Source organism: Gossypium raimondii, chromosome 12 (assembly GCF_025698545.1).
Source record: "Gossypium raimondii isolate GPD5lz chromosome 12, ASM2569854v1, whole genome shotgun sequence".
NCBI lineage: Eukaryota > Viridiplantae > Streptophyta > Magnoliopsida > Malvales > Malvaceae > Gossypium > Gossypium raimondii.
In genome coordinates, this window is record NC_068576.1 from 50,443,597 (window position 1) to 50,458,606 (window position 15,010).

The 15,010-nt window shown below is 30.7% G+C and overlaps 2 protein-coding genes and 1 pseudogene across 3 annotated transcripts; 2 read left to right on the forward strand and 1 right to left on the reverse strand.

The window, feature by feature from the left end:
- The first annotated feature begins 4,230 nt into the window (after positions 1 to 4,230).
- LOC128035522 (photosystem I assembly protein Ycf4-like) lies at positions 4,231 to 4,752 on the forward strand (annotated as a pseudogene).
- A 4,160-nt stretch (positions 4,753 to 8,912) lies between these two features.
- LOC105764856 (cell division cycle 20.5, cofactor of APC complex) lies at positions 8,913 to 11,719 on the forward strand. Its single transcript, XM_012583639.2, has 8 exons — positions 8,913 to 9,123; positions 9,266 to 9,367; positions 9,522 to 9,713; positions 10,044 to 10,313; positions 10,416 to 10,518; positions 10,598 to 10,914; positions 11,112 to 11,273; positions 11,378 to 11,719. Exons 1-8 carry the CDS (start codon positions 9,034 to 9,036, stop codon positions 11,525 to 11,527), a joined length of 1,386 nt encoding a protein of 461 aa, XP_012439093.1. The 5' UTR covers positions 8,913 to 9,033; the 3' UTR covers positions 11,528 to 11,719.
- A 51-nt stretch (positions 11,720 to 11,770) lies between these two features.
- On the reverse strand, positions 11,771 to 13,857 carry LOC105764857 (metacaspase-1). Of its 2 annotated transcripts, XM_012583642.2 has the most exons (5): positions 13,444 to 13,857; positions 12,661 to 12,991; positions 12,449 to 12,569; positions 12,164 to 12,361; positions 11,771 to 12,052 (listed from the first exon to the last, which is right to left on the reverse strand). In XM_012583642.2, exons 1-5 carry the CDS (start codon positions 13,796 to 13,798, stop codon positions 11,993 to 11,995), a joined length of 1,065 nt encoding a protein of 354 aa, XP_012439096.1. In that variant the 5' UTR covers positions 13,799 to 13,857; the 3' UTR covers positions 11,771 to 11,992. The 2 variants fall into 2 exon arrangements, with proteins under 2 accessions (XP_012439096.1, XP_012439095.1); XM_012583641.2 differs by having other exon boundaries at positions 11,771 to 12,361.
- Positions 13,858 to 15,010: the final 1,153 nt, after the last annotated feature.

Below are 15,010 nucleotides of genomic sequence, written 5' to 3' on the forward strand. Positions count from 1 at the left end.
TTTTTTGGGTTTCCTACCGAATAATAAAACAAATATTAACGTAGCTTAGATAAAGGTTTTATTTCTCAAGTCAATCTGTCCTAGCTCAAATTCAATTTAAATTTAATTATAAAATGTAACATATATATTATTTTTGAACATATGAAACAAGCTTTTTGGGTGAAAACAAGCCTAAGCTTAAACTTTTTGGAATCAAGTCATGGCCCGACCCAATCTATGGACAAGTTTAGCCATGGTCCCTTTTAAAACGGAAAATTTTTGCTTTAAACCCCCCAAATATAAAATTATAAGTCAATACATATGGTAAAATTATAGATTGTCCCCAATGCTAATATTTCAATTAAGTTCTTTTGAAAATCATAGAGATAGAAACTAATATAATGGTGAAATTGCATTTTAGCTTTCATAAAAATATATTACTTAATTTTGCCTCCTCACAAAATAAAAAATAAAAAAAATCTTCCTCATAACTAAGGCTATAAATGAACTAAGCTTGAAAGAACAAACCTTTGTTCGTATTCCTTTGATTATTTTTGAGATTGTAATAGCCCGATTTTAGGCCTAGTCGGAACAGTGGTTTCGGGACCACAAATCCGACGAAAAAAAAAATGTAATGGCTTGAATTTTCAGAGGTGTCGGAACGGTGATTCGAGATCACTAAATTGAAAAATGGTTAAAAATATTATTAATTTAGTAAGTATAAGTTAAATGTGAAGTTAGGAAAATTTTTGAAATAGTGAATAGTGCACTAGAAATAAATATTAAAATAATTAGAATCAAAATGAGGTATCAAGACCTCGGGATTTTAAACCGAGCCATAAATATTTTTATAAATATTTATGGAGTGTTAAAAGTTAGTATTAAAGTTTAGTTAAGAAATTTTAAAGTTCCGATAATTAATTGAACAAAAGGACTAAATTGTAACAAATGCAAAATTATAGGAAATAATTAAATAGCTTAAATGATAAAAGGAAGAGGGCTTAAAAGGTAAATAGACCCAAGGCCTATTTGGGCTGGACGGCAGGGCATGAAATCAGCAGAAAGTAAAGAGAATTAAGGGTAAAATTGGAATATTGCAAAATTTGCTTAACAAAGTTAGGACCAAAGTGGAATTATCTAGATTTCTCTTCATTTTTTCTGAATTCTCATCAGCTAAAACACCATGGAAGGGCTTCTTCAAGCTGGTTCTTCATATTTTTATTACAAGTAAGTTCAATTCTTGACTATTTCTTGAAATTTTTGTATTTTTATGACTTTTACAACTAGGCCCACTTGTTAAATTCATTAGTTTTTGATTTTATGAAAGAAGTTGAAAGTTGATATGAATATGTGCTGGAAGTATATGATGATTTATCATGAAATTAGAGCTTTAAATTGTTCATATGCTGATTTTATTGAAAGAATTGAATAGAAAGTGAATGTTTGGGACCTAATAGTAAAAGAGTTTGAAGATAGAGTTATATGTGGAAATTCTGAATTCCAATAGTTGTGTAACAACTTATAATGCCTAGTAAAGTAATAATAGAGAAAATTAGATTAATTGAGGGTTAATTGAGAAAGGACCGAATTGTATAAACTGTGAAATTTGGGGCAAAATGGAAATCAACATTTTGCACTAAAGCAGTTTTGGACAGCAGCAGTAGTGTAACTTTGAAAAATCACCAAAAATTGTAGAGATTGAATTAGAGGATGAATAAAATATGAAACTAAAGCTTATTGAGTCTAGTTTTTTATAAAAGAAACGATGTGAGCAATGGAATTGTAAATCATGAGATATAATAGATTTTGTGAGACAATGTCAGAATGAATTCAGGTTCCCCTGTTCCGACTTTGGAAAATCATTAAAAATTGTAAAAAAATTATTATGAGTTATAATTTATATGGTTATAATCCTTAATGAGTCTATTTTTAGAAGAAACAAACGAAAACATCATCTGAATTCTGTACAATGAGATAATTAATTTTTAGTGAAGAGTGGTCGAAACTGTCAGACAGCGAAACAGGGGAAACTTTAAAGAATAAACTGTATTATTTGGCTCAACCAAAAATTCTGAAAATTTTATGCTATGAATATATGTGAGTCTAGTTTCAGGGAAAATTAACGGATCTTAATTTGGAGCTCTGTAGCTCTGGGTAAAAATAATTTAGTGACTCTGACTCGGATAAACAGCTTTGAATATACATGTTAGTGAATATTGAAATTATGGTTAATGTTGTTTAAGTGTGTTATACACATTAAGGATGTGGAATGGAGAGGAGGAGGAGGAAAATTGAGAAATATATGAATGATTTGTGTATAATTGGTCATATGTTTGATTATAATTGATAGATGATGAAATAGAAATGATGCTTAAATTTGTGCATTATTGGACATGGTTTAAGCTCATGTGTGAAAATAAAGTTTCATAGCATGTGTGTATGGTATATTCGGTATATGATTTGGCATGAAATAATGTCATGAATGGTTTATCATGTGATTAGTTCCAAAAAGAGTTATGTTTCAATACACTAGCTTGCAACTATGGTTGAATGATATGTTTATATCTTGTGTAATGTGCATAGGAAACAAGTGTGGAAGATAATGAAATAGTAAGTTCATATGGCTGAAATTTAATGATTAAATGTTAATTTCATGAATTATACAATGTATGATGAAATGTATTTATTGTTGAAATGAGAATAAAATAAAAATGTGAAAATCGAATAAATGATCAAATTAAGTGGAACGCCGGATTTGAGTACTTCTGATCAAGTGACAAAGTGATAAGTGGTAGTTTTAGCTACACTTATCTGATCAAGTGACAAAGTGATAAGTGGCTACACTTATCTGATCAAGAAACAAAGTGATAAGTGGTTACACTTATCTGATCAAGAGACAAAGTGATAAGTGGCTACACTTATCTGATCAAGTGATAAAGTGATAAGTGGTAGCTTCAGCTACACTTATCTGATCAAGTGGCAAAGTGATAAGTGGTAGCCTAGCTACACTTATCTGATCAAGGACAAGTGATAAGAGGTCATATGTCAAAGTGAAAATGAAGTACTCAATTTTCCGTAACCGTTCCCTAATTTGATTAAGGATGGTAAGTGACAAATGGGCCCAAATGAATTAAAGTAAATGAATAAGTGGTAGTGTATTTATACCAGGATGATGTTGTTATTTAAGCTAAAGTGATATTTTCATTGCAAAATTAAGAATTTCATAAATGTGTTATTGAATGATATAATCGATAAACGTTGAGTTAAATGGTAAATACGTATTAGTGTTAATCTTAGTGACATTGAATTGTACGTGAATTAAATGGAAATTGCTAGTGATATGATCTAAATTGTGAGCATGAGAAATTGCGAATTAAATGAAATGGAAATGAAGCATTGAATTGTATGAGTATGTACCGGGTCTCGTAGGCCCTAATTATTATGATTATAATATTTTGAGGATATATTGTGAAAAGTTATAGAAACATGTTAATTATTTTGAAAGTTTTTATTTAGATGAAATTTTATAACTCGGTTAAATACGTTTACAAGTGTATGTGTTTTGGTAATGCCTCGTACCTTATTCCGGTGTTGGATACGGGTAAGGGGTGTTACAGAGATTGTTGATGTTTTGTTCATTATAATTAAGAATTTCAAATTTTATTTATGTTCATTTATTTAAAATTATATGTGTTCATATTCGCGTTCGTTCATTTAAATTAAACAAATATATTTGCAACATGTTCACAAATAAACAATTAATAATCATATATGATACATCTTATTTTTAGATATAAAAATTAAATATTAATATTATATTATAAAATAAAACAAACACACAAACAATAATAATATTATTAATTATATAGTAATTGAGTAATGAAAGAAATTTAAGTAAACATAAAAAAACTTGTTCCTTCATATAAATGAACTAAATAAAATTGATCCATATCTAATTTATATTGTTGTTCAATTTTTTTTCCCAGTTCGGTGTAATTTTGGACCTAACAAAAGCGGAATCACACTTTATAGGATTTGAACCCACGACATTGAGTTTTGGAGACCCACGTTCTATCTAACTGAACTAAGAGCGCTTTCTTATCATAATAAATAATACTATATAAAAAAGAGTATTCTTTTATTTTATAACATAGTTACTTCGAAAACAAAAAAAAGTAAAGTCGATTTTTTTTTTGTTATTCTCTCAATTTGAAAAAAATGCAACTGGATCTAGTATGTATAAGGCGATAAAAATCTATATGGATAGAATTTATAGTGGGATCTAAAAAAAAGGCAATTTTTGTTGGCCTTTATCCCTTTTTTTGGTTTATTAGGGTTTTTAGTAGTTAGAACTTTTAGTTATCTTGGTAGGAATTTGATATATTTATTTCTATCTAAACAAATAGTTGTTTTCCACAAGGAATCGTGATATCTATCTATGGGATTGCAAGTATTTTCATTAGTCCCTATTTGTGGTTCATGATTTTTTTAGAATGTAGATAGTGATTTTGATTGATTCGATAGAAAAGAGGGAATAGTATGTATTTTTCGTTGGGGTTTTCTTGGAAAAAATCGTCGCATCTTTCTACGATTACTTATAAAAGATATTCGGTCTATCAAAATAGAAGTTAAAGAGGGTATTTATGTTTGTCGTGTCCTTTATATGGATTCAGAGGTTAGGAGGTCATTCCCTTACCTCGTACTGATAAAAATTTGACTCCGCGTGAAATTGAACAAAAAATTGTTGAATTGGCCTATTTTTGCGTGTACTGATTGAAGTTTTCTGAAATAAATTGCAGAATAAAAACTTTATTGCTGGGAGGGAAAAACACAATTCAAAAATCCTTATTTATTTTAATAGTAGAACTAAAGTAAAATTTATTTAGAATGTTCATCCAAAGTAAAGCAGACGTATATGAAAGAGTCGGGAAAAAAATCGAAATGATGGATTCATGTATTTTGAAATAAATAAACAAATCTTAAAAAGAAGTTTTTCATTTGAACAAACACCGTTGGTTTACAGTAGTGTTTAAAATGAGAATTTGGAGAAAGGTCCAACATGAAAGTTGGTGTCAAGAACATGGGTAAAACAAGTCTCAAAAATAAAATAAAAAGGAATTCATAATTTATAGTATTTAAGGGGTTGCATATTATATAATTTAACACAATAATAATCTACATTTCATTATAAACACAACCTGTGTCCTGCTCTCGCCTATTTTATTTATGTCCGACATTCACAGCATATAAATTAAAAAAATTGAATACATAAGTATTATTAAGCTGATAACTTTTAACTTTTTTAAGTATTTTTAAAATAAAAAGACTGATTTTTTGAGTAAAAAAATAATTACATCAAAGTACTGTTTCAACATTCAAAACAACTATTACCTTACACCTGGATACTTTTGGGCAAAACCTATTTTAGCTAAAAAAATCTATAATTTTATTATCTTCCTTAAGACATGCCATAAACGTCATTTCTCAAAACCAAGTAAAAGTTATTCTTACCAATCAAATTCTGATCTTAAATAGTTGTAATACAGTCAACAACAACAACAACAACAAAAAAAACCCAATTTAAGTCGAGATTAAAAAGCCTTATGAATTAAGTTCTTTGTTAAGTCAAATTGTGCACTTCTAAAAGTTTCTTTAGAATGTTGTACATTAATTGATCCTTATGTGCTTATCTATTTATGAATTATTATAATAATTATTGGGGATTGATCTATATAAGTAACGAATAAGTAAAATAAAGAAGATTAAACACATAAATATTTACGTGAAAAATTTCTTTGAAGAGGATAAAACAACGGGTAAATGAGACTTTACTTAATGAGAAAATAACCTAAATGAGCAAATCTCTCAAAAACTCTTAATCAATTGTTATATAAGAGATATTCTGTCAACTCTCTAAACAGGATTACAGAGATCCTTTAAATAGACTAATATTAAAGCCTTAATATGACCAGGAAAAGATAACAAAGTTTAACTAGGAGAAGAAGCCCGATTTAAGTTGAATACATGTCGCTATGTTGTGACGTGAGATATCACCTTGTCAAGGCGTCGTTCATTGCATTGTCACAACGTCGTACTCCTCCTTATCGTAACGTCGATTCTATTTCTTCTCTAATTTGTCTGAAAATAGGAGTCCCATCTGAAAATACTAATACTAAATAATTGTGATTAGAAAACTTAACTGTGGATTATAATACTTTCACATTTGTCTTAATTAACAACCAACAAATTCTTTTAGCATTAAGAAAAAACCTCCCTTTTTATTTCCCCTACTTTGCACACAAAATTCAATCATGACTTAAATCTTTTTAAAGTTTGATACTTAAAAATGAAAGCAATTCAATTACTTCTTTCATCATCTTTTCGCTCGAAAGATTTAAATATAAAATATAAGAAAAATAAAATGAATTAAATAAACTTTTGAAAATATTGATATTATTAAATTATTTTATAAAAATAAAATTTTAGAAATTGAATATTCGAAATCTTTATTATCCTGAGTAGCAAATTCTAATATCCAAAATATTTATATTAAAATCAAAGTAAATTTAAATAATAAATATTCTTACCTCATATTCCTATGAATTAATACAAAATAACAAATCTTATAATTCAAATATGTTATATATATATATTTTAAAAAAATTGAAACAAATTTGAATATTAAAATTTTTATTATACATTTAATGCCTATATATATATAAAGAATGATTGTGTTAAGTTCATATTGTCTTGAGTCATATTATAGTATACAACTCACTCTATTATGCTTAAATTTATGATTTAATTTGTACATTCTTATTTTATCTAATTTTCTCCTTTTATTATTATAACCTTATTAGTTAGTCTAAATCATTAACACCATTAATAATTTCAGTAATTGACGTGAATTTTTTCAAACATTTATTTCAACTCATAATATTAAAAATATAAATTTTTTGTTATAATAGTATCTTTTATAAAAAAATCACTTTAATATTTTAATCTAAATAATTAATATTTGGACTAACTAATAACATTATAAAAATATAAGAACTAAATTATATTAAAAATCAAAATACAAAATTAAATCTCAAATGTAAGAGACCAAAACTGAATAAAATTATTTTGCTATAATATGGAAAAAAGAAGAGACATTCTTTTTATCCATAGTTAATTTATAGATTTATAATTTTTCTTTATCCTAAAATCCAATAACCTGGGCTATCATTTCAAATTTAAGTTCTTTGTTAATTATGCTTTATCATTAAACTTTCATTATTTTAATGGCAAAACAGGTTTGGCATATCGCCATATCCTAAAGAAACCCATTAGAGCTGATTGTTACAATCCTCAAGGCTTACTATTTTCCCACAAAATCTCTTCTTACTTACGGTAGAAAAGAGATGGTATGAAACTATGATTCCACGTCATTCCCATCCCTTTTTAATAGGAGAATGACAAATCAAATTTTTCCTGTGATATTTAACTTTTTCCTTCTGAAAAAATTCAAATCCAACTAAAAATGCTAAAAATCAGGAGGAAAAATTTAATTTGTCATTCTCCTAGGAAATGGATAGGAATGATGTGAAATCACAGTTTCATACAATCCTTTCTCACTTATAGTATTCGCCATAACACCTTATATATATATAATATGTCAATTTACTACACTCATGATATAGATTGAAAGATAAATATCACATATATAAAAATTATATTTACTAAAAATAATGATATTTGCAATAATTATTTAATTTTATAAATAAAAAGATGAATTAAAAAATATTTATTAATTATAAACATTAATTAAAAATAATAAAAAACTTGAAATAAAAATACATATTAAAATGTTGATAAGAGGAATCAAACTAACACTCAATGATGAAATCACAATTATCTAACCATCTAACCAAAATAACTAATGTGTCAAAAGTATTAATTAAAAATATAAAAAAATATAAAAAACTTAAAACAACATAAAATAAAAAATAATGGAGAATAATTGAACCCAAGACTCAAGGACAAAAACACTAATATTTAACCATATAACCAAAAAAAATTAATTTGTTAATTTTTAGTGAAAATGAGTCTTATAGGACGCCTTTTCAGCTGACGTGGCTGAAAGCGCACCCTATAGGACGTGTTTTCCTTTCTCGCGTAAAAAACAACATAGATTGGTAAATTTAAAAAACAACAACATAATTTCTCAATTTTTATTATTTTTCAGCATATACTTATAAGTTAACTATTTGTAAAGGTTATATTTTAATATCTAAAATATAATTTATATATTTAAATTAAATAATACAAATTTATATAAATTACTTAAAAATATTTCAAATTTATATTTTATATACGAAATATTAATAATAAGTTAAAAATTATTTTTCAATTTTTATTAAAATATTATAATAATAACGAATTTGAATATTACATATTTTCTTTATTTTATAACATCATATTTAAAATAAGAACTAAACATTTAAATTCTAATCCAAAATTAAAAAAATATATTTTAAACACATTTTCTCTTCTATTTATCGTCCATCTATGTAAGATATGTTAGGGTGTTCATAGTTCAGTTAAAATAGAATTTACTGACGAATTGATCTAATTCGTTAATCGGTTGGTGATTAAATTTAGTTTGACCGAAAATCAATTAATAATTTTTGAAATTTTAATTATCGATTAATTCAATTCGAAATCAGGTAATTAACCAAAATAAGTAATATATATTATATATAATATATTTTTTATATTAGCAATGTATTTTTCAAATTATTATCAAAATTAGGTAATTTTTACATTTCGAATAATTTAATTAATAATAATTCAGTTAGGATAATTTAAACTACCTAAGGGACGCGATTAGTTTTAAAAGGAATTGGCGAAGAATATGGGTGATTATATGTCGACCCGACCCGACTCTTTGAACGAAAACAACGGTTGGCCCTCTTGGCGCGCGATAAAGAGAAATGAAAGCCTCTCTACCCTACCCTTTAGTTTGTTAGTTTTATGCACAAAGAAAGTAATTTGGAACCTTGACTTCCAATAATGGATGAAAGCGCAACGTGGAGACTCCTTGAATCGGATTGGTACTCTCCAAGACGACTCCACGACTGTCCCACCCATTACAGTTTTCCGGTACCATTCATCTTTTTCTTCTTCAATCAAGAAACACCCTGTTTCTGCATTCTTCTTCATTCCATCTGTTGTAAGTATTAGTTATTTGCTTCTTTCTTGATTTCATTTGTTTTTCCTTACTGGGTTTATGAAATGCAAAAAGGGGGATCGCTTCTTACCCAACAGATGTTTGATGGATCTTGATAAAGCCCACACTTTGTTGACCAGCAAGACCCCGCAGTTCAACACTAGTTCAAATTTCAATGTACCTCTGTCTTCTTCTCCATTATTTGTCTTGAATTTCTGAAATTTTATGGATATAATCTATCAATCAGTTTCAATATATCTTGAATTTTGTTTTCTTCAGATGGAAACTGACAGTTGATTTCTAATTTTGTTTATCTTGATTGCTCGGGCAGCAAGCATATCGTCAAAAACTGATAGAGAATCTATCTTTAGATTCTCAAGGGAGACCATTTAAGATAATGGTTTTCAGGGGAAGCCCAAAATCCAGTCGAAAATCCATTCGTTTTGTTGATGAGTTGAGACAAGAAGTTGCAGCCATATTTGAAAAAGATTGCAAACAAACTCCATACCGATGCATCCCCAAGGTGTTTAATTCAATGCCACATACTTCCCATTTTTCCTCCCTCTTGTTGTATTATCCATTCTTGTCTCAATGGGATTTTGGTTGTGAGCTTACAATTTACACACCATCAAAGATATTCTTCTTTGGCAAAAAGTATCCACTGGGCTACTTAGTTCTTCACAAATCCTTGAGAGGTTTATAGTACGAGTACCCAAAATGAACAATACCGCCCATGCACTCGGTCCTTAAGAGCAATTATAACTGACAGATAGTAGTTTGGAACAATTAGCTTCATGTTTTCTTAAATGAAATCTATGGCCTCCTATATGTTAATTGTGGGATGTGGGTGCAGGGAGAAAAGAGGGTTTTGGATGCACCAAGGCTCAGAAATGACTACTATTCGAACATCATGAGTTGGGGTATAAACAACATTCTTGCTGTTGCTTTGGGTCCCGAACTCTACTTATGGAACTCAGAGGACCAGGCAGTACACAAGTTGTTGCAGGTTCGTGGTGGGAACGATTGGCCTACGAGTGTAACCTGGTCCGAGGATGCCAGTACTTTAGCTGTTGGATATATGTGCTCCAATCTTCAGCTCTGGGATGTTGAGTCTTCCAAACTTGTATGTCTTTTGTTCTCCCTCTGTTGACGAGATTGATTGATTGTTTCCAGGCTCTTTGAAGGTTGCTTAGAAGTATGAAGTAATGATATGCTAACATTACAGATCAGAAGCCTTCAAGGTCATAGTGGAAGGATAGCATCCACAGCATGGAATGGTCACATTTTAACATCAGGAAGCCGTGACAAATCCATTATCAATCATGATGGTATTCGAATACCATATTCTTTCACTGAACTATCTTAACATTTCCGGGAAATCTCTCTCATACACGTTCTGATTTGCAGTTAGAGCAGCAAACAGCTTGGCTTCCTGCATAAAAAGACATGCTGATGAAGTGTGTGGCTTGAAATGGTCAACTGAAGGCAATAGATTGGCAAGTGGAGGCAATGAAAATCTGTTATATATATGGGAAGCTTCAAAAATGAGTTCATCCAAATTTCTACATCGACTCAGTGATCATTGTGCTGCAGTCAAGGCCCTTGCTTGGTGCCCTTACCAGAACAATGTTCTTGCCTCTGGGGGAGGCTTGAGTGATGGTTGTATTAAGATATGGAATACAGAAAAAGGAATTTGCATTAACAACATAGAAACCAAAGCACAGGTAAATTACAACTCATTGTTACTCTTTTAACATACTCGTGCCAAACGCACTTCTGTATCCAACGCTCACACCGGACCCTAAGTAACATAGCTACCAACTTTTCATCATTAAAAAGAATTGATATGCTTGGTTTTAGGATTGAAACTGCAGCAATGCTTTTCTGGGAAAGCATTAACCATTTGCTTCAAATGGGGCAGATTTGTGGCCTGGAGTGGAACAGACATCACAAGGAGATATTGAGTGGCCATGGTTACAGCATAAGGGAGAATCAGAACAAACTGTGCCTATGGAGGTACCCTTCAATGACCAAAGTGGGGGAGTTAGGGAATCACAAATCCAGAATTATCAACCTATGCCAGGTTTTAACTATTCAGACTTTTATAAGTTGAGAAGCTAGTAGGAAAAAAAAATCATTTGCAAAACAACATGAAAGTTTTATGTTTTCCATGTTTGTTTGTTGTAGAGCCCTGATGGAATAACTGTGATATCTGCTGGGGCAGATGAGACCCTTCGATTTTGGGACGTGTTTGGACCCCCTACTGCTGGTGCTGGGAACTCAATGGTTTCAGATCTTCAAGGTCTTTTGTCTTTTAGAACATCCCTATTAAGGTAATAGCATGGGGTGCAATCATTCGAAACATGCTACCATCCTTTTAATTTATTTTGGTTGTTCTTAGATATTCAGAGCTAGTTTCTTTTTCTTTTTTCCTCTCACTGTATACCTTTACTACTGATATTATTAAGGAAATTAGTTCATGCAAGTAGCATAAGCAAAAATTAATGAAAAGAATACATAATTTGCCCATTTTATCCATTGTGCACAAAAGTTCCGAGTTAATAAACCTAAATAATAAAATTATTTAAAATTAACCGTGCTCTTTATTTATGTCCAATAACCGTGTCCAACACATTCATGTCAGTGTCAGTCGCATCAACATTCGCCTAAATAATAAAATTATTTATGATAAATAGAAGATGAATTTATTTCCTTTTTCTTTTTGTCCCTCAAAAACTGTACAAAGCTCGGGCTTAGGCTTCGTCAAAAGAATGAAAAGCATGCCGCGCACATGTTTACCAATTACAAGGAAAAAGGTTTATTATACACATCAAATGGCTCGGTGGCTGTTAACTGTGGCTCCTGCAACAAAGTACATTAGTACAGCATGAGAGATCTGATACTAATCTTGCCTTGGCTTACAAGCATATACGAAGTAAATAAAATGGATGCATTCAACATGTTTGATGATACCTGTCTTGATCTGCCACCGAGGCTGCCGCCTGTTAAGAGCATTGTGAGAAGAGAGGTAACAAATCCGCCCTCATCCACATGACGAATGTTGGAACGCATTGCGTTTAGCATGTTACCGTAAGTGGTCGCATGCCCATATTCAATAGCTTGGATGAAGGAGTAAGTCATTGCACCGGTGGAAGTAATCTTAGATAAGGCCTGTTTTCACATAGCATAAACTGAACATTTTAGAACTCTGGACTGGATGATCAAGCTTGAAGTACCGGAGTATGATTATGACATTACTGAAGTGTCTGCGGAGGTTTGATCATCGGCACAGCCACTGAAGGAAATGACTTCCCCACCATTTGTTCCTTTCCACATTCCGCTCCGAGGACGGTGATCCTCCCAGACGTATCTCCCCTTCCTATATTATATCCCAATGGAACAATATACAGTTATGCGTTACGAAATTAGTATCGCCAGGAAAATGTGACATACGGAAACATTTGACTAACCTGTCCATTTTACAGAGGTATGGTAAATCTAATACGGTGCCACTATGGCAAGCGTCAATGATTGCGTGAAGCTTAACACCGCAAGGCAGAGGCCTGACGATGGTTGCATTGATTTCATCATCTATGATCATTCCCTGAGACTCGAAGTCCAATGGACAAAGGGTCTCGTCGTATCCGTCCACCTCATCTCCATTGTCGTCCTTTTGCTGCGAGCCATGACCAGAGTAATGGAACACTAAGGAATCTCCAGGCTGACAACCTTGGACAAGCCAACGCAATGCCATTCTTATGTTGCGTTTCGTTGGACGCTTGTAAGGATCAGTTTCTTCTTCTGCAAATGATATTCAGATCACAAGAAGTCTCGATTATTACCAATATTTAAACAAAAATTGAAACCATTCTTTTTGCTTCTTTAAAAAAAAATTGTCAAATATTCTGCAGAAGTGTTATCTATGAAGTTGATATCCAACATGAATGCGAGACATGATTTTTTTTCCTTTTATCCAAATTGACCCACAGAATGATTCGAGAAGTTTATCAGAAACTATATACTAATGTCAACTAGTACCATTTTCAAGTCCAATACTTGAGAACAAAAATTAAACCAATGGGTGATAATGATATACACAAGTTGAAACGCCTTCCTTTCTTGACATTCTAAATTAATCAAGAATTTTAAGTTATGGCATAGTCATTAAATTTTGTGTGTGTGTATATTCCAATTGAATTAAGCAATTGGAATGAATAAATAACTAAAAGGAGGAGAAGAAAAACAAAGGTTACCCGTAAGCATAATAATGGAGGACTCGGGAAACATGAAGCGATTCACCAACAAGAACTTCATGCAGTTGGCATCGTTAATACAACCATTAAGTTCATACTGGGTGTTTTTGTAAGACACGCCGCAAATAACAGCGCGCTTGCGGCCATGAGCCTGCGGTGGGGGACCGGGCGGCGCGTGGTTGTAAGGAGATGGAAGAGGTTGTTGTTGGTAGGAGGAAGAGGGAAGAGGTAGGGGTAGGGAGCGAGGGTCAGCTATGAGGGTGATAGCTTGGCAGAGGACGCAGCATATGGAGTTTGCAGCCGGCGGGAGCTGCAGTGGCGCGTGGCAATTAGAACAGTTGACCTGCATTAACATGGGTGTTGATGATGTTGAAAGGGAGAGGCTTGGAATATGGTGTTGTTTAGTAATAAGTAAATTGATGATTGAAAGAATATAAAGTGAAAAAATTGACTGGAAGGGAAGGTGGGGCGGAAGCTCAACTATCACACGACTTTGACTTGGGGTCTACGCCTTATGTTCCTCGAAACCGAAATGAAAATAATAAAATATGAAATATATTAAACAAATAATATAATACCGATTAAAATCTTTCCAAATTTAATTTATCTCAATTTAGTTTCTCTTTTGTTTTCCGTCTGCTTTTTTATGTTTTCCATTTTCTTATGAAATAATTCCAGTCAAATTATTCAAAAAAAAATATTTGAGATAAAAAGAATTTACTTCATAATCATTTATTGAACTTGAATTTAACAATTTTAAATTCAAAAATAAAGGAATTGAATTCTAGGGATCAAATTCTAACCTATGATACTAGATTTATGGAACACAGTGTTTTTTTGTTTAAATCTCTTTATTATATAGAAAAAAAAAAGACAAAAACACACTTATAAAATATAACTTAATTTGTATATAAGAGATTATTTTAATAATTTCACAACTGATTGGTGCCTTATTGACAGGGGTGTAGCTAGGGGGCTAGTAGGGCCCCGACCCTCCTAAAATGAGAAAAATTTTCATTTAGACCCTCTAAATTTTTTAAAATTTTAAATTAATAAAGGTCAAATTACACTTTGGCCCCCCTTAAAATGATAAAAAATTGATTTACCCATTTAAATATTATAAAGATATAGACTATTAAAATGATGAAATTACATTTTTACTATCTTAAAAAATTACAATTTAATTTTGGCCCCCCTAAAAAAATTTCCTGACTTTACCCCTGCTGATTGACCCGTAACACCAACGCAGTAAAACATTTAATATAAACTAAAATTTCTATCACGTGCATATGCGTGTAAGAATTACATAATTAGAACACATGGATTTGTTTAAAATCAACATACAATAAATAATGAAACATATGGTTTGAAATTAATTAATAATAACACATGTAATATGTACAATATTAAAATAGAAATTTTAATATATACAATTGACAAAAGTAATACAAGTATGTATAATAAAATTAGAATGTGAATATTATATTTAAGTAAAGCTTTGGTTTAGTGGTAAAATTAATGTTTTATTTATGTGATTTGCATGTGTTCAAATCTAATTACATACACA

Excerpts from the sequence above, each read along its gene's own strand:
- LOC105764856 (XM_012583639.2), top strand. The coding sequence starts at position 9,034 with ATGGATGAAAGCGCAACGTGGAGACTCCTTGAATCGGATTGGTACTCT. Across the intron at positions 9,124-9,265 it reads CCACCCATTACAGTTTTCCG|GGGGATCGCTTCTTACCCAA; the intron begins GTACCATTCATC and ends AAATGCAAAAAG. Across the intron at positions 11,274-11,377 it reads GAATTATCAACCTATGCCAG|AGCCCTGATGGAATAACTGT; the intron begins GTTTTAACTATT and ends TGTTTGTTGTAG.
- LOC105764857 (XM_012583641.2), bottom strand. The coding sequence starts at position 13,798 with ATGTTAATGCAGGTCAACTGTTCTAATTGCCACGCGCCACTGCAGCTC. Across the intron at positions 12,992-13,443 it reads CTCCATTATTATGCTTACGG|AAGAAGAAACTGATCCTTAC; the intron begins GTAACCTTTGTT and ends TATCATTTGCAG. Across the intron at positions 12,362-12,448 it reads AAACCTCCGCAGACACTTCA|GCCTTATCTAAGATTACTTC; the intron begins GTAATGTCATAA and ends ATGTGAAAACAG.